The following is a 23,930-nucleotide window of genomic DNA, read 5'->3' on the forward strand; positions in this document are numbered from 1 at the left end:
AAATACTGGTGAGGCTGGTTCAGTTAAAGGAGAATCAGAATAATATGTATTACAGGAAAAAAAAAACAAAAACGCCAAGCAAAACCACACAAAACTTGCTCCATTTCTGATTTGCGTGTGGTTTTCAATTTTAAACTCAAATAAGCTGTCTTGCCTTGCTTGCCACTCACTCTTACACAGAAATCACCAGAATTACACAATGTCAGGTACGGAACAAATAATCCAGCTCAAATCACGAAATCGAAAAATAGAAATAGTAGTTAAAGCAAAAATATCACGGAGAGGCTCAATCCGCCCATTGGATGGGCATCATGGAAATGGCATAAAAGGTAAGGGGCTAGTTTTGACCCTAATTTTCAAGTATCTGAGAATTTGTAAGTTTTAAACACGGTACATGACATCAGTAACATCAAAGGTTGCATTTATGCATATGAGAAAGAAGAAAGCTGCTACTTAAAAGCCTTTTTAATGCAAAAAAACCAACTGAACTTCTGAATAATTACTTGCCTTTCTCATCATTTGGGACATAGTTTTGCAACGAAAGAATAAATATCAAATTAATGTAGATTTTAAAATAGTCTTTAATGAGGAAGTGCAGGTACTATAACAGCACTGTTACAGATATATGCTGCTGTAATGTCATATCATCTAGCAGCAGTCAGTCTAAGAGAAGTTGTGGATGCCCCATCCCTGAAAACACTCAAGGCCAGGTTGGACAGAGCTTTAAGCAACCTGGTCTAGTGGAAGGTGTCCCTGCCCATGTTGGAGTCCCAGCAGGAGTTGAACTAGATGACCTTTAAACATCCATTCCAACCCAAACCCTTTTGTGGTTCTGTGACAAATAAAAATGCTACTGGTTTGTACAAAATACTCTCTCTGACCATTGTTTTTTTTAGACATAAGATCATACAGTTAAAAGAGACCTACAAAGACTATTAACCACCCTGCAGAGATATATCCATGTCTTTTAATTTCTGTCCTATATTGGCCCATCCCACTCTCAAAGGCTTTCAATGACAACATACCTGGAATTTCTAAGATAATCTACAGAACTACATCACTACTAATCATCGTAATTTATTATTTTTCATTGTGTCACCTGAATGTTCTTTGCCATAACATGGGCACTTCACTTCTTGTTCTTTCTATGACAGATACAGATAAATGCATTACCCATTCCCTATCTTCAAGGTTGTTACCACATCTCTCCATGATCTTTTATAGTATGCAACTATAAACAGACATACTTGCCAATTTCTTTCCTCTGAACATTTCCAAATTTCCCTTTTTGAACTCTAATGTCTAAACTGGCCACAGTACTCCAGTTCAGGCCATACTCAGTAGAACACAAGAATTAGATGTCTTAGAGTTACTGCTTCCACCTATGCAAGTCAATAATATATTCTCTTTTGTAACTAGATTGCTATTGACTTACATGCAGCTTGCAAACCTTTCTAAGCCATCGATAAGTTCTGAAGAATTGCAGCCCAGTCAGCTTTTTTCTCACGCTGTTTCTGCAAAGATGATGATTTCTACCATGTAAAAACTTGCATTCACCAATGCAGATATTGCCTTCAATTTCTGAGTTGTTTTGACATCTAAACCTGCTTGCAACACACTTGTTACCCAGCTCCTAATATGCAGATTTAATAGATGTAATCTCCAACTGCATAACTTAGCTCATTAATAGAAACAGTGTTGTGTTCTAAGCTTGGCCAAAACTTTAGAGTTCACCTGTGGCTAACGCAGGCTAATGCAGATAACTACAGTGCACACATAGTTAATACCTCATTTCACTGATAATGAAATGGGGGTTTGACCAGTTCTGCACCTACTCCACAGCTATGTAATAACGACAATGCTTCCTTGCCTTGCCTAATAAAGTATCATGTCATAGACTTTTTACAGCCTTTATAATGTCCAACTGAAGAAGCGTCAGATATTTTTCCCTCCATTCAAGAGGATTTTTGTCCTACCCTGGAAGAAAAGCGTGTTCTTTTCTTGTGATTAGGTTCATGAAAGAAACATCTGGGTTTTTAATCTTTTTTTTTTATAGGTGCTTACAAACAGCTTAGTTTTTGTTGACTGATGTTTTCGGGAACTTTCTGACTATAATTCGCTGGCTCCTCTTTTCCTCCCTTTCTACTAAAATGATTTATGTTCATTGTTTCCTGTGAGCTTACAGCACACTTGATGTTCTAATCAGAGGTGAAGCTTGGACATTTCATGCATGGTTGATTTAGTCATTAGCAACATTAACAATGTGGACCTGCTTTCCATGTGAAGGGGGAAGTAGACAAGTTTAGGAATATTACTAATGAACAATATTAAGGTATGAAGTCAAAATGTGGTGTGTCTGATACTTGCATGTGGGTCACATACACATGGGTATGGTATTTTTGTAATATGCATGCTTCTATTATTCTGGAAATAACTTTGTGAAGGCATAAATTATTATGGTAGGCAAAAGTAGCGCAGAATCAGTATTGTACATCATTAACATATTCAGAAAGCATAAAACCCAAAGAAATGGGTGATTGGTTTTAATTAACCCAAAAATGAAATGCATATGAGATAATTCATACCTTCCTAATGTGTTTTAGCAAATATTAAAACATATACAAAATACAACACATTAAAATAATAAACCATATTTCACAGTATGTTTATATCTCTACACATAGAAAAAATTAAGAGAGCAATTCAGTGTCCATTTCACTCATCTTTCCTGCCTAAATAAATTGGCTAGAGACAACGAGGACTATTGGGGAATAGAACAGAGCAGTCATCGGAACAGGCTCCCCCAAATAACAGCAACAGCATTTCTAATGAAAAGCATACAAAGATGACCTGTACAACTGATTCCATCCTACAGATGGGGAACTGATGGCCCAGGCAGTGAAGCAATTTGCAGAAGGCCACCCATAACACCAGTAACCAAATTACTGTCTTCCAAACCCAAACTTCTCCTAACTGGGATATTCTATTCTCTGCCTGCCTTAGTACTTCTTGCCATGGCTGCACAAATATAAAAAACTAAGAAAACACAGCTATTTAGATATAAGTCTAATTAACTGTGATTTTCAAAATGTATGTGAAGCACAAAACCCCAAAAACCTCAGTCCACAGGATTCATGGTAGTTTTAGTTTAGTTAATTACATATGGGTCAACTGACCATCAAAGCAGTCTAGGCTAATTTACTGATGTCACAATTTAACTACCATGGTACACTCAATGCAATAAATCCCAATGATCAAATGATATTGTTTTCCAGAAATAATTTGTTTAAGTTTTGAGCAGCATGGATAAAAATAATAGTCTGTTCAAATATTCATATTCCCTATGGTACTTTTGCTACTATAGAACTGTACTGAAATAACATTACATTAATTTTAATTAAATTTTGCATTTCAAAGCATTTTTTCCACACATAGTATGTTTTTATGCAACTTCTGTCAATCCTTGAAGATTAAAGGAAAGCCAAAGGTTATATGTTAATTATTAATTATCTGTTGAAAATTAATGTAATGAGCTTAGTTTATATCAGGTCACACTAACTCTCAACTATTGTTTGTGAACTGCTGGAGCAATAGAAAAATATAGCTCCAGGAAGGATAAACAATGCATCATTATATCCTTGAGAAAGAATAACTGCTCTACCTTTTTGTAGACTGTCATACAACCATGTTTTCTTTTAAAGTTATTTTTGGTTGTTTTTATTTTTGTTTGCTTTATTTTCCAACCTAAGGTTCCACTGCTATTTTGTGTTGGCAGGTTCCCCAAGAAATAAGCATACCTATGCAAATTTTGTCACCATCAACCTACTATTATTTCCTTCTATCCAGAGAACGAGAAGAAGCCTGGAAGGTGCCCAGAGGAACTTCAACAGTGAATGTTTGCTCAGAGGGATGACCCCAAGGAATGTCTGGACATACTAATATCTACAGAAAGTGAAGAATTTCCCCCCAGAGCTCATTGATAGCAATAATACTGATATTCATGGCACTGAACACATTCTGCTGAGAGAATAAACCAACTAATAGTGCATGAACTGAAAAAACAAGCTGGTGAAGTTATGTAATTTCCAGTTGCATTGATCATTGCATTTGCTTTGCATTGATTATTAAAGCTCTGACTTTAGCAGGCAGTCATCCACATGTAAGAAATGTCAGTATCTTCAATTTTTTTTAAAAGAAAGAATAATTCTGTATATTATCAACACTAATTTTAAGAGATAAAAGGGTCAATGTGCTTATTTTACAAGGCACATACTATCCATACTGGGTAAAGTGAAATGCAAACACTTTGAAATAGATTCAGGCATGATATTAATCCCTCCTTACTGCGAATCAGTTACACACTTACAGAAATGTACCTAAAAATTAGCTCTGGGAAAAAAATAAATTCATATAATTGCAAGAAAATGCTGGATGTTTGTTGAAGCAATAGCAAATGTTCCATATTCCAATCAAAATGATTGTTTGCATGATTTAATATAATTTTTATAATACATTATTAGCATTCAAATGTAAATAAACAGAATGTTAAGTAGAAAGGAGGAGCAGAATAATAGAGAGGAGCTATGTATGCCTTTTAGGCTTGGACTTTGAGTTACCTCCCTGCTCTTTGGAGGAAGGACAATTCATACTGAGTTTCCTTTATGCTTCCCCTGTTTCAGGTGACACATTTGGACTGAAGTTGTCTACCTAGTGCAACTAAAATCCCTCCAAACTCTGAGAAAAGTTACGGACGGTCTCCAGAGGAGTACGTGCATTTTTCTCTCAAAGAGCTCTTTCTGTAAACCGTCAAACATTTTCACATTCTCTTCATAGCAGAGTTCTTGTAACATTTTTGTTGTTTGCATCTAAATCCACTCCTTTCTTCCAGAGCTTTGAGGAAAGGGTGGTTTGTTTGTGTTTTAATAGCAGACAAAAACTGACACTACACTGCAAACACAGAGGAAATAGAAATGTAAAGAGTATTACCACTTTGGGCCAATATTCAACACCTGGTCTTTTGTTTTTGTTAAGAGACAAACATAAATCATCTATTTTGGTGCAATCCTCTTTATTATAAAGAACACATCCACCATTCTCATTTCTTTAACACCGTTAAAAAAATCCAAATGACTTTTTTATCTCAGAAATTCAAAAGAAGTTATCTGGCTCCTTCCCAGGGCCCCACTAAGGATTGCCTTCCTCATTGTCTGCAGCTTTTTGCTGACAGGTAGTTAGCTAAAAATGCTCCTAATGTTTTTATTTTTACAACTAGTCTCATGGAAAACTCTCCAACCATGTAGCTCAAAGCATCCTCAGGCTCTGCCAAGTGGCCAGTTGCCTCAGGCAGTCTTTTTCATTTGGGTCAGTTCCCTCTTTCTTTTAAATAACCTTGTTTTTACCTTCCTTTTAGCTTTAAAATTTAACCCAGTACACTTGCCAGAGTTAAGCAGACAGCAGGAAATAATACAGTCCATTATAACATTATCTCCAGAAGTATTTTATATTAATATTTAGAAAGCTTAACTTTGATAATAAATTCTACTGAACAGAATACCACTATTAATTTTAAAATACTGTTATCAGCAGTAATAACTACACCCAAGCTTCCTTCTACACATATCCCAGGAATCACATATAATGAAACTAATTTGTTTTGATTATTGCCTTTTGGGAATCTTCAGGCTAACTGCACTATGCAAATGTAAGAAGGAATTTTGGTTATTATATTAAGAAAAGTGAACAATTTTTTTCTTCTGGTCATAAGTAGATATAATTAAAGCACCTACTTAGTTTCCTTTCCCTAATTTATTTTTTTAATAAAGAGTAGTAGATCATAATTTTTGTTTTAAAATCTATTGTTTTCTTCTTTACCTTCCGAATTTTCACGGAATGAAGAAAGAGATCTGTTAGCAAACTTTCATACCTTAGCTAACACATACCTTGTGTTGCCCAAAGCTGGGTGTTTTATATGCACACACACTGATTTCCAGTGTGCTTTACATGTACTTGTTTCAAAAAACATGTTCACATCTACTTAATTTAAGAAAAAAAAGGATTAGAAGTGCTAGAGGTAGGAACAAATTTTCATAGTTCAGGTGTACATCCTTGAATGTCTGATTTGACTTTATTTGTTTCTCTTCCAAAACTGATCACCAGAAAAGCTAAAGTCAAAAGTCAACTCTCTACTTCCAACCAACAGATTAATTTTCAGCATTAAAAAAAAAAAATATTCTGCTGATTATCCTGGTAAAGAATATTGTAGTACAATATATAAGAAAATTATATACCTATATGAGTTCTAAAGAAGATCACCTTCAAGAGGCAAGATTAAATACAGTATAATATAATCTTCTTCAATTCTCCCTTGGACAGGATGATTTTAAGGTGACTATTAAACTTGTGGAAGGGAAGGCCTGCAAAGGAAACCAGATTACAAATACATCCCATGCTTCAAGATTTCCATTGTCTACCTGTAGGGTTTTCAAAGGAATCGTTTCACTTATTGTACAATTTGGCTTCTACTTTTTCTCCATCTCCCTGTGATTTTCTTAGAATAGTTAATTTCCTTCAGTCTACATACTACCTTAACACTATTCCAGCAGTTCTCTGCCCCCATAGGCCATGCAATCCCCCAAAAGATGCAGGGCTTTAGAACAGGTTAAACTTGGTTTAACTACTCAGTCAGGTGAATTCATGTCAAATTCCTACTCAAGCTGCCAATTCATAAACAGAGTTGAAACAAGACAGCTAGGATTACTTCCTAGGACAAATGCCTCTCACAGGAGATACACAGGCATAAATAATGGTGATGGGTTCCTCAGTCTCATGCCCCTACTCTTATGATAATTGTTCATGTAAACCTCTATACACCATATGATGTTTTAAGATATTTGCTTTAGATCAGCTTTAACTCATCTCCCAAAATAAATTTTTCCAATATAATATTGAGTCTGTCACTGTCAGCATTTAATACTTCTCTTTACAATGAACAAGGATGATGCGAGCAGTACTAAAATAAGAATTAATCAGATCCTTTTTCTTTGTAAGGTGACAGTATTATAAGTACAACTTTTATTTTACAAAATTAAAGCAAGGATTAACTCTCAGTATAGGTGATTTGACTCATTGGGTTATTTATATCGTTAACACAAGTATCAAAGTGAACACTGTGAAAACTGGGTGGGATAAGCTGTCATTTGGAAGTGTGTTTTATACTGACTGCAGAGGGAGTCCTGAGACAATATCTAGTGTCAACTATCTAGGCATGTTGCTTGAAAGGTTCATTCAGAGAGGAACCTAAATTTTAGGTTGGAGAAAATGCAGAAAATGTCAGCCTAAAATAAATGCCCTGGTTACCCTCAGTAAAACTAGATCTACAGTTGAAATACGCAGTCATAGCTCTATTGATTTCAGAAGAGCTTGAGCAATATAACAAGTTGAGATTCTGGTCCTATGAATAGCTCCTTTGACTTCAGTAGGATTACTCACACAGCCTATGAGTAAGTACATACAGATGTTTAAGATATTTGCTAAGCAACAGACAAGAAGAAGATACCAAAACAGAAAAATTATCTCTGAGGTTAACAACTTTTAAACATAAAATGTATAATCCTACACACATGAATAAAATTACACATTGGGGTACTTTAATTACACATATTAATATTTCTTGGTTTCCTTGCATCTGTTGTTGTTGGTTCCTTCCTCACACTAAAACATACAGATGAAACAAAGTATTCCTTTTGCTCCTTTGGTTGTTGTTCAAGAATACACTATATTCTGTGTGCATTAATATTGCTGAAGTAAATATGTTGCATTCCCTAAACAATATTGTATACACCAAAAGCCATTATTGTCTTCTCTAAAAGGAATACTTTAAAATATTACCATTCAAATAGAAAGCAAAAAAGCTCTAGTTGAAATTCACATATTGTCTACATTCATTAGTACTATCAACATAAGCGAACTTTCTTGTTCTATTAGGGTTACCATAGAAATGAGCTTAAAGCTATTACATGAACTGTTACTGCTATTAAGAAGTAGTCTACTTCAGTTTCATTTCTGTAATTTTAAGAATCTTTGAATATTTAAAAGAATAAAACTACCTTGATATTAAAATTAAGGCTAGAAAAGTGTTTTTTTTTTAAACAAACATAAGCCTAATTAATAAAATGAAGCAATAAGTCGTGTGGCACCCACACACTATATAAAGCAAGCATTTGCTATAATTCCATGTTTTTATGTTTGCATATGCTATTCTTTCAGACAGGCAAATGGTGCACAGCTGACTGTACAATGAAATGCTTTATATAAATATGAAAATTCCAATAAAGGAATGATATTAACCTTTAAAGTTAGGCAAGCACTTTACACACACAACACCATGCTTTCAAACATTTTTACCTAAATGTGCAATCATGCATTACCTCCTCATCACTGAAGACACTTCTAAGGTATTATATGAGGAAATACAAATTTAAGTAACCTTTTTGATATGTAATCTTTTTGTAGCGTGTAACTATAATAACGTGTAAAAAAGCTATTTTCAATGAAAAAAAAAAAGTAAAACTGTGTTTTAACTAATTGACTGATCCAATATACACAAATATATATTTCAGACCAGATATAAGGAAAATATTTTTTACAATGTGGGTGGTGAATCACAGCAATAGGTTGTCCAGAGAGGTAGTGGGAATGGGAACATTCATGATCAGGTGAGATGGGGCTCTGAGCAACCTGATCTAGTTGATCACTGCAGGAGGATTGTACTAGATGGTCTTTAAAGATCCTTTCAACTGAAACAATTCCGTGGTTCTAAGATTCTATATAAGGACACCCAACACATTGGCACATGTATGTATTTTGAAAACATCTGTTCGAACGAATAGCACAAAGGGTATCTGAGCAGCAACTGTTTGAAGGACAAATGCTTTGCAAAAATACCTGAACTAGAGGCAGTGTGGTTTATAATCCATGAGTTTGTTAGTGGCCTCAGTGTAATCCAGCAAAAAAAAACAAAACTCAACAAACTATCAAAAAAGAAATCATTTGGATGCAAATTTTATCTGCAGTGTGGTATCTTTAAATCAGAAGTTCATGAGACAAAACCTTTGAGCCACTACAAATCTGGCAAGCAACCTATCAAGCTTTTCAGGAAAATGATCTAAGAACAGATTGTCTTGTACCCATTCTCAACAGAATATTGAATGAATACTTTAGGTATGAAACGTGCAGGGAAAACAAATAATATTCTCTTCAATTTTCTGATTTGGTAAATCTGGGTGATATATCTTTTCTTGTATAAAGGAGGAAACCAGAGTCAGATTGAAGCTTCATGGATGGGCTCTTGGGTGAAATCAGGGTATAAAATGCAAGAGGCTTAACAAATCATTTGGGAGAAGATGACAGCTCTTGCTTTTTCATCCAGTGAACTAATAACTCAAATTTTACTGAGAAACGTACTACTAGAAAGATTTGTGAGTCTCTGGAGGAAAAAGAAGAGTGGGAGATTATAACCTAGAGAACATATCTGATCTTCTAACATAGTGTAGGACTCTACTGCAAAATGTTTTGCTATTCTTAAACTTTGCAATACTTAGGAACTCCTTTAACTTTTTTGACAAACAGATATATCTTGCCCTTTTTCTACTCCTGCATGAATTTCCATGCTTATCTGTAAATTTTATCCTGCTCTGTTATGAATGTTCCAAGTTTCTTGTGTTTTGTTTTTCGTTTGTTTGTTTGTTTTTCTCAAGAAAGATAGTGCCATAAGAATTATGCTTTGAAAATCATCATATTCCGTATTATCCCTTTCAAGGATCAAGCTCTCTCAATGAGCAATATTCCACTATCTTACTTCAGCCCTTCTTAAAAACCTTTTTTAAAATGACACAGACCCATGGGAGGGATGAGTGGGGGAAGGTGTCAAGGGGTGGCAGGCAGGAGGCTGCTCATGTTCTCCTGCTCAAAGTTTCATTGATCTTTTTGGAGCTATAAAATAAAAGAATGATACTTTCCATTTTCCCTCAATGCAAAAGGTGAATAACTTTGATGGTATAAGGTAAGACAGAGTCTATCTGCTGTCTCTTGCCCTCTCAGAAGGCAGGAGAGAAGAAGAGAAGCTCATCCAGGAGTCAAAGTATAAATATAGAGGTTCAAAAAGCCTTAGGTAAAGTATGTCTTAAGAGACAGCAATGTAGGCAAGAAAAAAATTAGAACCAAAATTTTTTATGAGTAAAAAAAAAAAAAAATTACCAAAACTCAAGGACTTGTCTTAGGGGAAAATTATTATAATTAAATAAATTAAAAGACCAATAGCTATGGAGAAAGGGTAGTTAAATCCAGTATTGATAAACATCAGTTAAAGTATTTTGGAAGACTCTACCTATATATTTATTTTCAGATATAGATATATATATATATGCATATACATATATGTATATACACATAACAGTTTCTTACATATATATAATAGAGCCTAAATTAGAATTGCTCAGTAAGATTTGGGCAGTGCTCTGCAGATATTTGTTGAATGAACAATGAATGAGGAAAGAAACTGGAGAGAAAATTTCTAAATTACTGGGAAAATTGAGACATTCCCACTGCACAATGCAAACAACTTGCTCTTGCTTTGTATTGGATTGGGGTCATGCTACATTCAATTTGGAATCAGTAATGTAGCCAAGCATTAGTCAGAGGGCAAAACAGCACAAGGTTCTGAATTTTCAGCTGCACATATGATTCTACAAATCTTCAAAAAATAACTGGCTTACCTCAACAGCCTGATAAAATTAATTACCAAAAGATCACAAGAACTGGATAGTAATGTTCCTCCTCCTTTAGGGGAAAACAGACTGAGAGGAAGAATAAATGGATGCATAGCTATTAACAGCACGCTTTTTTATATTGGTTTGTGTTCTTGTTATATTTCACTTCTTACTGTAGTTTGTGTCCTTATTGAGGATAACATCTAAAGAGTCAAACAGTCTTGTGTTTCATGAATGATGAAAAAGACGAAAAGCTCATCTGCCAGGTCATGGGCTTTAAAAGTAGATACTTCAGAAATCTTTTCAACAACAGGTTGCCTCTACTGTTATGTTATTCATACAATTTATCTGTATCACTTAATTGAAAACCTTATAAATATGGTTCCATATAAAAATAAGTTTTCTGAGCTACATTAAAGGAAACTATTATCAAAAACTTGTACTTGACATGTACTGCAGTTGATGTGCAACATCAGAATGAAAATAGAGAATTTCTTGAACATTTACAATTCATTCATGATGCTACCACACTCTAGTTATGTGAGAAAACAAAGTTTCTCTAGTTATACTCAAGGAAAGCATGAACTTTTGAGACTTTTAATCCCCTTGCCAAGTATGTCTTTCTGTTTTGCTCTTCCGACTAAGCTGATTTATGGTAATGTTGCATTTATCAAACAGCTTATATGAACTTTCACATAATCTTAGAAATGCTTTTGGGTGACATTAAGAGAATAAATCTTGGAAAACTTCAAGAAATTTTTATACAAGAATGTGTTCTTTATCAGATGATGCCTCGAGACAACATTAAAAAAATATTTCAGATATATAGGTAAGCAACCATAGAAAACAGACTAGACCCCCTAGATCTGTAAATGGGTATGTTTGTATTTTTTCTTAAATGCATCAATAAAATAACCTTATTAACATGAGAGATTAAATCAATGAATTACTACATTCCATCACAATACAATTTTGCACAGAACTATTAAGTATTGAGACAAATATGAATGAAATATTAATAAGTTGAACAGAATACTGTAGCTTAAAGTAACTTTTATCTGTATTTTGTAAGTAATAACAAATAGATGAGCATTTGCCCTTAGAGGTTGAAAATGCTTAACAATATTCATATGAATTTAAAAAATACCTGAAGGAAATAAGTACTGATAATATACATTTTTTTTGTAGCACCAGTTTAAGCTAACTCTTGGTGTTAGTACACTATAATTTCAGTGAAGGAAAATTATAAGTGCTAGTTACCTGGCACTTTTAAAGCATATACAAATTCACTGTAGATATACAGTAAAAAAATGTTATTCAAACATTCATAGTGCCTGTAAATTAAGAAGAAATAATTAAGTAGACAAAAGATTGCCCTTTAAAAAAAAAAAAAAAAAATCAAGATTACAGTTCATTAAGCAAGTGCTTTTTCCAAAAATCAAGATTAGAAACTTCGAGGGCGTGAAAAATCCCTGTCTAAAAATTATAGATCTTATTTATGAGAACAAAATGAAATACAACTACTATCAGTATAAAATCATGCTATATACATGCAGCAGCATACATAACCAAAGTTTGATCATATCTAAGTGTAATGATTTGTTAAAAAGATAAGAACAAATATTTGATCCAAATTTTTGAACACAGCTGTAAGAATTTAGACAACAGAATAAGGTGATTTAATGCATGAGTGTTTATTGAAGGGCTTCAATTGTATCACAGTTTTAGTGACGGAAATACTGATACTCATAGAGAGAGAATTTTTCTCAGAATTTAAAAAAATATTGCAAGAAAAAAGAGATAATAAAAAAGAAGACAGTATAAACTCTTTGCAAGAGAGTTTTCTCCTACTTGGTGTTCCAATGACTGTTGATAAAAACACAGCGTCACAACATTAAATAAATTACTGGAAGCCTGAAATGCTACACTATGATCCTCTGTTCATTCAGCTTGCCAATGTTTCTGCACTACTATTTTGAGATTATTGAGAGAGTTGTGATGCAATAAACAGCAAAACCAACCAGTCAAAAAATGTGTTTCAGCATTGGTACAGCCTCACCTTGAGTGCTGTATGCAGCCCAACAATTTAAGAGGGATGTAAAGGTACTCGAGTGCGTCCAGAGGAGGGCAACAAAGCTGGAGACAGGGCTGGAAAGAATGTCTATGAGGAGCTGCTAAGAAACCTGGAGTTGTCTAGTTTGGAAAAAAGAAGCCTGAGAAGCAATCTCATTGCTCTCTACAGCTTCCTGATGAGGGGACAGGGAGAGGGAGCTGCTGATCTCTTCTCCCTGGGATCCAGAGATAGGATGCATGAGAATGCTTCAAAGCTGCATTTGACTGGACATTAAGAAACATCTATTTACAGAGCAATGGTCAAACACTGGAACAGGCTTCTTAGAAAGGTGGTCAGTGTCCCAAGCCTGTCAGTGTTAAAGATATTGTTATTTGGACAATGCTCATGCTTTAATCTTTGGTCAGCTCTGAAGTGGTCAGGCTGGATAATCCTTGTAGTTCCCTTTCAACTGAAATATTCTATTCCATTCTAAATATGCCACCATAAAGAAAATTTAGCTTTCTGCAGTCTAGTGCTGCAATTTATCTAATTCTTGACAGATGAAAGAAATAGTTTTCTTCTTCAGTATAAAAAGTCAAGGGTATAAAAAGGATATTTAAATTGCATATACAGGAGAAAGTGGAGGTGTGATAGTTCATCAAAGTTCTCAATTTATTCTGAAAGATAAAGCTACTGCAATAAAGTTTTTGATACCTCTCTCCGTCGAGAAGCCCAACAGGTTTGTTTGATTTTCCAAACGACAGCAGCTACCAGCAGTAAGGATAAGAAACAACTGCAATTACAAAAGAAAAAAAATAATTGTAACAAATTGTAACAAAACAAATAAATAGAGGAACACTAAACTCTACCAGGATGACAAACAAGTCAACCACCCATGTTCAAAGTCAAAAGCAAATGCACAACTCTAATGCTGTAATTGTCTCCTGGAAATGTTATTAGTGTCTCCATCAGCACAGTATAAGCTCCATTACAACTGAACACATACCCACAACACTCTCAACAAACATGTAATGCAAGTTCCACATTTAGTAGATGGGAAAAAAGGAGGAAGTATACTAAAAAATTATACTGATTTATATTTCTCTCACTTTGTAAATTCTGAATAATTTCCTGAGATGCAGGAACAATAGCTACGCAGGGAATACAATTAGTTTGAGGAACTGGGTTTGCACATGAAAATAGGCCTGTTTTATCATATTGAGAATTTCTATGGCTAATTCCCCAGGGAAAACATCTCCAAGGACATCACCATATTACAGCCCCAAAGACACAACAGAAGAAGTTAAAAAAAAATAAAATTATTAAAAACCTGCAATTCACAATCAGAGCATATGCCTTCCCTCTGGCTTCAATGTTTTTGTATTGTAATATTTAACCCATGAAGTATTTTGGTAGAAAGATCACTGAATTCAAGCTCTTTTAGTGAATTTCTGGATACTGACAAAAGGCTTCTAAAGTTGATACCAAAAGTAAGCACTCAGATGATCTTTTAACATTTTAGACAGCTTCTTTTATAAAATTATCTGGATTTAATAGTTGCATGAAGAACTTTCAGTCATATTGGCACCTCTGCTGTACATGCTGGTTTCAATTAATACAACCCTTTAACTATTGAATTATGCTAGGTATCCACAACTTTTTTGTTCTGCAAAAAGCTTCAAAATTTACTCTTTAATATGGGAAACACCAAGATTTCCTGAAGTAGCACAGTTCAGAGGAGTACTGTGCATAAATGCAAAATAACACCAACGTCTCCCTCTCTACAGTCCCCTTTGAAAACAAGTACGAGTTGACTGTGAATTTATATTTGGTGTCCAGAACAAAAAAACTCCACTGACCACTAGCATAAATCCAGTTCCGTAGCAACATCTTTTAAGCTTTTTAAATCAAGTACTACTTACAAATACTATTTCCCAGAAATGTTTTTAAAGAAAAGTTGTAGATAGTTGTACTATATACTGTACTGTCTAGGTAGTAACTGCAACAGATGCTTAGGGGCAACATCAGCATAGTGACATGATGCTACAAACTAGGATTCTGAGCATGAAGTAAGGGTAGGCCACTTTACCTTATCTTCTCCTCCTCCACGACCCTTCCAAAACCCACTAACTAGGGAAACAACAGCGACTCTGAAATTATGAACTCGGTGCTCCTGCATTTTGGAAAAGGTTAATACATTCAAGACAGCTGGACAGGAGAAACAAAATGTTCCTTGCACTGTGTGACTGCTTTATTATGACTAGGAACTGGATCTCTACCCTTAGAAAATTCTGCCCTACACATTTATTAATTTCTTGCAGTTCTCTTAAGTTAGTAGAATAAAAAATATTCATGGTTGTGGCTGAAAGTGTTCAGACACATTGATTCTGGGCTTTATACATCAATGGATCTGGGCCACACACTGAATTTTCTTGTAATCAGTCAAAACGTCAATTAGTTTATATGCAACATCAAAGTCAGAGATGAGTGTCTCAAAGACACAACCATAAAATACTATGAATCATTGGAAATTACAGCACTGATAATGTGACTTTCGTATAATCTCTTCCCTGCAAGTAAATATTTTACTTTCTTCTAAGGGTTTTTTTTTTGTTTGTTTGTTTTTAAATATAAATAGTCAGAAGGAAAAAAAAAACAAAATTCATGTTAATGAAGAGAAAAAAGACATGGAAAACAGATTTTGTCAAACTAACCTGATTCCAGGCTGTGGTGAGATAATAGCATTGGTTTATTTAGGGCAATAAAAATTAAAGCTGACTGCAAAGGATCTCACAATATCAAGTGACTTGGCAATAAAATAAGAGAATGAAATTCAGTGCCAATGAACTGAAGGCAATGTGCACAAGAAAAAAAAAAATCAACAACTAGCTACAAATACACAATGATAGGTTCTAAATTAGCAATTACCACTCAAGAAAATGGTCTTGAAGTCATTGCAGATAGTTCTTTGAACATATCAACTGAATGTTTAGTGGCAGTCAAAACAGAAAATAGGATGTTAAATGAGATTAGAAAAGGAATAAAGAACAAATCAGAAAGCCTTGTGATGCCAGTGCATAAATCTATAGTATGTCTGTATCTTGAAGCAACCATTGCCTCATCTCAAAAAAAACTAAGCTAACTTAAAAGGTATAAAGGAATACAGTCAACATGGCTGGGGAATGAAATGGTAGTAGAAATAAGTTCTTTTCAGCTTTAAAACAACAGGGAGTTGAAGTGAGCCATGATGAAGACATTAACAACCCAAAAAATGTAATGGCAGGAGTGGTATAGATGGATGCTCTCCAATCCCCCAGTATATTTCTTAGCTCCTTCTTGTGACACAGATAAAAATAAAATAAAGTGCAGTGCAAAATAAATGAATTAAAAATTGGCTAAAATAGGAATTTTTAGAAGGGGACCAACACCAGAAAAGGAAATTTCCAGATGCGTTTGCAAGGTTCCCAGAGTATCAGATGCACTAAGTTTGATAGAACAAATATATTAGAGCTGAGAGGTCTATGCAAGACCCAAAGACTGAAAAGAAAATGGTTAATAATGGTTAATGGCACAGAGGATAAAGAAATTGTACAATGGTCAATTTTTTACTTATTTTTTTTTTTATATACAATCACTGCTAAGTTATACTTAGGAGAACAAGGAATCCAGGCCTCATTTACATTGCAAATGATTTACTTTCCTCTTGGAATGAAACAATTTCCAAAACAATTTAGAGACCAGTGTGAATGACCAACTCAGTATGAATTACTACTGGGATCTGAAACAAAAAGGGTTAAAACAACCTTTCTCAGGTGCACAGTAGTAAGCAGCACTTGGGAGATGAGTTTATCACTCTACAAGGTATTGTCACAACAGATACTATCAGGTTTGTTCTTGAAGTTCTGGTATTTGCATTTTTTAAAGGAGATTGGAAAACATGGTGAGAATCAAGAGAAGAATCACAATAAATATTCAAATGCTGGAGAAAATCTTTTACTAACAGGGACTTAAACCTAATCATTTCACTTTTCAAAAAGATCAAGTGGCAAATTGCCTACAGTGTGTATGAGTTTCCATAGGGAGAAAATACCAAGACTCTCCTTTATGCAGCACATAAATGTTTCTCTATCCTAAAATAATGTAAACATATACTGAAAAAAAAGAAGACTTTACTATGCTGCAATGACTAGATAATTTAAGATATAGAAAATGGATCAATGGTAAATAGAGAATACAAAATTTAAATGGTCATAGATTTTGTCCACCATTTCTGACTCTCTAGTGGAGACTCTCAGTGATATCCAGAGATGTATAAATGCCTTTGCAATGCAGATGGTTTATGAAATGCTGACCCAGAGTACAGAGTGAATGACTTTCTGCATTTATCAATGTAAATCTTTCCAGTAAGAGAGTTGTCATGCTAAGAAACACAGTAGCCCAAGCATTATCAGGATTTTGTAGTCCCTAGAACAAAGAAATGAAACCCCCAGAAGATAATGATATAGCCTTGCACAGTTCCCCCTTCAGACCATGTGGAAGAAAATAGAAGGAAACACTAAAAAAACATGTTTGAAAATGAGAAACTTATCACTGGTGGCCTGTATTACCGGTTGAATGAAAGTTATCTTAGTTTGGAGACAATAAGCAATTAGAGAACAGATGAACTGAAGAGGAAGATGCCTTGAACATGTTTTATGCCCAATACAGCAGAGGAAAGTGGCCAAGAAAGGGCTGCAAGAGTCCAACAGGGTCTAGCAGAGAGGTCTAGACTAGGCAGATGCTCTTTCCAGAATGGCTCTGGGTAGTACAAAAAGAGAAATGCTGATTTAATAGAACACAGAAAAGAAAACTGCAAGGAATAAATACTGTCTGCATAACTATTTTTGCAAGGTAGAGAGTATACTTAATGCTGTTCACAGAACTGGCTGAGGAGAGAACAGTGTTTTCCATAGCCGAGAAATGAGTTTCTGTGTGTGTGTTTAGGAGGCAAACTGAAAACTGTAAAGGAAATTAGACGATATGTTGCTGCTTGGTATGTGCAAATCTAAATAAAATCTGTGGGTCTTTAAAGAAACTCAAATTACAAGAATAAATAGAGGGGAAAAGCTGTGAAATGTAACGGTCAGCATGTTTAGACTAGATGAATTAATGACGCATTTGTGCCTTAAGCTCTATGAATGCATTATAAATACACTATAGAATTCCATATTTTCATTATATATTAATGCCTATAAGTTACTTACTGTATGAAAACAGCAATTGTGTTCAAGTGAAATAATTTACGTATTTTTGCAGTGATGTAAAAGGAGCTATTTTCTGAACTAAATATAAATATTTTAGGGACTAATATTGTAAATGGGAGGTAAACAGAACAAAACAAAATCTGCCATTCTTTGCTATTTCTTGTCTCATTCTCTTATTATTTAACACGCAAAGAGAAATTAAAATCTAAGGGAAAAAAGTATGTAAACATTCATGTAAGAATGATTGTTGTTCCTATGATTTTACTTAAGTCACTCATTCGCATAATAGTTCAATATAAATTTCCACATTGAATGAAAGCAAACTCTTTTTCGAACTTTACCTTCAGTCTAGTATACTTTAAACAAAAATAAAAAATTATGAAAGACTCTAAGCACCCATCACGTTTACTCATCTCATGACAGAGGACAAGACACAGCATCAGCACACAGTTGAGTGTGAGGCAGCATCCCTAAGCTACCCCTGGTTAAGCCCACCCTGGGAGCAGCACATTTGGGCCAGCACAGTTTGTCAAGATTATGCTACCAGCTGTTCAACTGTCACAGTGCTCAAACGTGTGACAGACACGTCCTTTTGTAGGGGAGTGCCTGCATTGCTGGTTTAGCATGGATCTGGAGTGGACTTTTAAACAAACCCCTGATTGCCCCATCAGACTATCTTGGTGATGCAGACATGATGCAGAAGCTCAACTGGAAGATGTGCAATGTGCACTCCAGACCCGTGGCCTTTCAGTCCATGAAGCTAAACTAGAGGTAGTTCAATGCAAAAAAACCCCCAAAAAACCCAAAAAAACCCCCAAAGCAAAAAACCCCCACACGATGCACTGTGTGGGTGTCAGGTCCTCAGCACCATTTTACTCAACAGGTTATCTATTTATCCACACTGCTCACTAACAGAAACATAAGCAACCAAAAGTACTTTCACAAAAGTTATTTAGGTGCATAGCAGACTCATTTACTGCCCACATGTGTATATTTAGACATATTTTAAAAGCTCCGAGTCTTTTTATGAAGACAGGAGTTTGGCCATCAAGGCAACTATTGCTTCATTACTTGAATCTTGCTGTGCAGACACAGTAGTTAAATATGTCTCTAGATCCACAAACCTCTTGCCCACTGACATCACTTTATTTTACAAGAGCACAGAAATGTACAGTTCCTTAATCAGCAATCTAAACAGTGGCCCTACACTGTATTAATTTTTCCCCTTTAAAATATGGTATTTTTAAACATGAGCAACAATTAATTATATTCGACAAAACAAACTTATGATACATCTTTTTAATGTAGACACATGCAAAGAAAAAAGTCTCATACCTACGTTAATGTTTTTAAACTAATACTGCAAAAGTTTTCTAACAGATCACATTAACTGTTTTTCTAAGAACTGCTTTCCTGACACATTATTTACTATCTTTTTATTGGCAAATAGAGAACATTTTAATTGATATGTTATAAAGCAAGCACAATGCTAAAATAAAAATAACTGAACAATTATTTTTCTAACACCATGACTTTAAATAGCAATTATTGTCACAGCAATTGATTTCTCTCATTGTATTTGACAAGAACATTGTGTTTATGATTATGATGTGCTGGGTTCAGCCATCCTTGTGTTAACTACTATACACATGGCAAGCAGCTCCAAAGATTTCAACAGGATTATCTGAAGCACAAAGCACTGTAAACATAATATTAGGAGTCTGATACGTATGACAGCAGTACAAATTTTTTAAAAAATTTTTTAATTATTAATTAAATTGCTCTAAATCATAAAGTTTTATAAACATCATTATAAGTAGGACTGTTTCAGTGATTAGCAATTCCGAATGATTCTGGGAATCAAGTGTTATAATTATAAATTGTGTAAAGACTTAGACGAAAGTAGTCTTGGCTAGCAAAGAAGTAGGATGTGCATCTTCCAGTTCATGGTAATGCACTGTGTGGGGTCAGGGAAACCAATCTTGGCTGCAGAGCCAAGACATATCAGCCAGTAGTGCTGAATTCCCGGTCTAAGAGAGCTCTGGCTGGCTGGCACAGCCAGGGAAAGGCACAGCCGACTAAGCCAGCATTGCCATTGAGGTGATTCAGGAATGTCCTTCTCTTATTCTTGCTAATCAGGAGAAATACTACTGGCATCAGCAGCTCCATGCACTGGCTCCCACACTCCATTTTCTGGAATGATCAGCTCACAGCCCCAATCTTTCCCTCTTCAGCTACAAATATTTAATTGCTGCACATCCTTAAATATGGCAGGGCTTTTTCCATCAGCCTGGATCTATGTTCTATTCTGAGATTTTTCCTGCCTCTGTTGTTTTAACAAAGCAACAGTTCTCGAGTTTCAACTTTTCCCCTGCAGTTTCTTTATGAGGTAAAAGAATCCAAGGGAAATTTAATTCAAATGTGAACCTTATAATCCAAAAGCCATACAAAGGGTTCAAGCACCCAGCTCTTGCTTTCCAAATTGCAAATTGAAATAAATGTCTGAATATGAAGTAAATTACCTACAATGGTATTTAAATCTTCAAGTATTACCAAAAATAATTTAAATGCAAATTTGTATTTATTTATTTGTGTCTCAAATGGAATTCACACCAGTTAAGCAACACCTTTCAAGTTCATTTGAAACTAATTACATGGATAATTCTTCTTATCCAGATGACTGATTAAAATGTTATTTTTGGATGCAGTCCTGAAAATCCATATATTCCTGTAAATAATTCTTGCATGAAGTGTCTCATGAAAGTCACACAACTGCCTTTAAAATCCCCTTCTCACATGTCCACAACTACCAACCTTATAAAAAAACAGTTTAATAGTTAAAAAGAAAAATATATGGCCTTCTACTAATCTAGTCTTTCAAGCAGAACACTATGTTTGGTAAGAATGCAAGGAAAAGGATATCCATGTTAGATTTGTTTTACTGTGTCATGGTTGATTAACCAGGAACAGCATCTGCACGAAGATACAGCTCATAAAATTACTGACCAAGGTTTTAAGTTAAAGATTTACAAACATTACAAGAGTGTAATGGAAATATCTTAGCTCATGGATTAAAACTCTCTATTAGTATATGGAGAGTCAACTGAAAACATTTTTCTTTAATATATGCAAAACTGATCTGTTTGCCCTTTTCTGCAGTTCACACAGCAAAGGAATTGCCATGAACATCTCTGCAGCTATAGAAAACACTAACATATAGTTACTCTAAGGTGAGAAAAGGCTGTATTAGTTAAAAAAAAAAAAAATGCAAAAGAATAGGTTTTAATGATTTTAGATACCTGTTTTTCAAAACAGTGCTCTTCAAGGCCAGCCTAACACCTGTCAAATCTCATCACTACAGACAATTTGCTAAACCCCGAGGAAACATTAAACATTTCTGAAGATTTCCACCCAGAATCAGAACAGTTCCTTTAACTGAGGAGAGCAGGAGGACACGTCTAAAGAATTTCCTATTCCTGGTTTAGGAAAATACTGCATCTGTCTCTTAGAATCACACACAAACTGAATACTTCTGTCTGGAAACAGATGTAACTGGTACCTGTTCTCAGAATAAAATAAAAACAAGAAAGGCTGAGTTGGAGCCACAGACAGACTGCTTGGGCTGCTGAGTAAAAATTCAGTTCAGAAAGTAAGACAACACATTCTCTTTCCCCAGCAGATGAGATATTGATCATTGATGATCCCAAGCTTTATAAATAAAATATTTTCTGAGACAATGGGTTAGGGGGAACCTTACTCTTGTGTAATAAATCCTTGATCTTCTGTGCATTAGAACCAAATGTTTTTGTGAAAGAAAGCAGTTTGGCAGACCAGCATAACAGATCTTTCTACAGAATTTCATCTTCCACACAGTAGATGGATATGAAGATGAAAATTTACTTCTATCTTGGAGGACTATTATTGACTATGTCAGGAAGATTGTACAGGAATTCCTCAGAAAGTAGCTCATTTCCTGGTCTTATGAAGAAAATTACCTGGAAAACATAGGGCTGTTTTAACTTAGGTAAAGTAAAGAAACCTACTAAAATCTCAGACCATTGATCTTTACAGATCACACAGCTGCATCATGACGCTGGCCACCGAATGGCACACTCAAACATGAGCAAAAATTCTTAAGGGATGTCTTTTAAAAGTGATAGATAGTGCCTAAATCTCAGAACTTGCAATAACATTTTTTGAATCAGTAGTACTCCGGAGGGTGTGGAATTTTATATCCTCTAGCAGTATCTGACCCAAACATCATTTCTCATAGCGTATGACCTGTGTTACAGCTATATCTTATAAAATATTAAAAGTAAGGCCCCTTTAAGAAATCATCTCATATATCTTCTCAAATACCAAATCGAACAATTTATTCCAACTTCACAAAGGCAGCACTAGCTTTTAGGTACTTCCTGAACAACTCTAACCTGGTTGTGATCATGAGATGATACCATCAACCTGTTGCAGCTGAATTCTGTTGCACAGTTTGTACTATTTTCTTTTTTGAGCAATTCTCATTAACCAATCATTAGGTCATCAAAAACTGCCCAGCCAAACAACAACCAAAAAGTAAGGAAGGACATGTGTGATCCAAGCTCAGTATTACTTCCACAAGGTAAGCCTGAATTATCCCAATTATACTATTTTCTAAAATATCCAAGAAGTTTGCATCACTGAAGCCTGGACCATTTATCTATGTGCACTTTGACTCCACTCAAAAAAATTTCCAGTATACCTGTGTGAAATACATGTGAGTATACATTTGATACATATAAAAATAAAACATAATAAAATAATGTATTATTGTGGGAGAAGAACAGGACTTTTAGAATATGAACATTTCAGTACTTAAAAAAGTAGTAAAATAAATAACAACAAAAATCAAAGACAAGTCTATGAGCTGCTTCTACTCCAGTACTTGTACCGAAAACACCTGTACGCTGTGGGGTAGCAAGGTATTCATGGTAGGCAATCATGGATTCACCCAAGCACCCACACTTAGCAGCACAATGCATTGCCTGTGTATACAATAAAGTGTAAACAAAGGTTTAGATCCCCAGGCTGAGGTTCTCCAGTTCTTTTGCATGTGAAGTGTAACTTGTTTGGGAAGTAACAAAGATGTATTGTACTAAAAGATGCTTGTTGCCTTTCAGTGCCCCAGGGGCTGTGGTAAATGTTTGTGATGGGAGCAGCCTTTCTGTTTTGAGACTGGTTTTGGCAGTGGAGATCTGTAACACTGCACAGGAAACGGAATGATGGTCATGGGCAGAGGAAAGTAGTACCCCTGTGCCACGGAGCTTTCTGACTGGTTTCCAGAGGACCACTGCTGCTGATATAGCCCAGGACTTATGGACTGCTATACATCAGTTAAAAGAAATATATGAAAGGGAAATGAGCCTTAAAAACCAAGACGCTTCCAAAAGCATGCTCTAAGTCTCTAGAGTAGCACTTTATAATGGCTATTAGAAACATAAGAAAAATAATTTTGTTGAGGTATACGAGCAAATTAAATAAAATGATAAACTAAAACATCAATAATGGTATTAATAAAGCTTCCCAATTTAAGCTCTGAATGCATAACAGAAAACAGAGAGATTGAAGCATCAATGATGTCAACTGCATTTTATATAAATTATGTTTTAAAGTATGTAGTGGCAATGAAATATCAATATAATACATATTGGTTTATTACTAAGAACAGCTACTATGTTCATGTAAAATAATTTACTAATATATATTGAATCCAGAAAAGCAACTTAATCCTTCCACTCCTGAGTCATAAACTCCTATAATAGCTTCAAATCATCTCTGACAACTGTCTGGGTAAAACCTGAGTTTATTGGTCTTTCCTGTGCAATGAAACAT

At 34.9% G+C, this 23,930-nt stretch overlaps 1 protein-coding gene across 3 annotated transcripts in view; it reads right to left on the bottom strand.

Annotated features, from left to right (window-relative positions):
* ATRNL1 (attractin like 1) overlaps positions 1-23,930 on the bottom strand; it is a 379,876-nt gene that overhangs the window by 111,884 nt on the left and 244,062 nt on the right. For all 3 annotated transcript variants that reach the window (XM_027740024.2, XM_027740021.2, XM_039383740.1), the window contains exon 26: positions 13,534-13,612. In XM_027740024.2, coding sequence (XP_027595825.1) covers positions 13,534-13,612 — 79 coding nt within the window. The remainder of the gene's footprint in view (positions 1-13,533; positions 13,613-23,930) is intronic.

The sequence above is a fragment of the Pipra filicauda genome, unplaced genomic scaffold (assembly GCF_003945595.2).
Source record: "Pipra filicauda isolate LSUMZ 115617 unplaced genomic scaffold, ASM394559v2 scaffold322_size837228_pilon, whole genome shotgun sequence".
NCBI classification, from domain to species: domain Eukaryota; kingdom Metazoa; phylum Chordata; class Aves; order Passeriformes; family Pipridae; genus Pipra; species Pipra filicauda.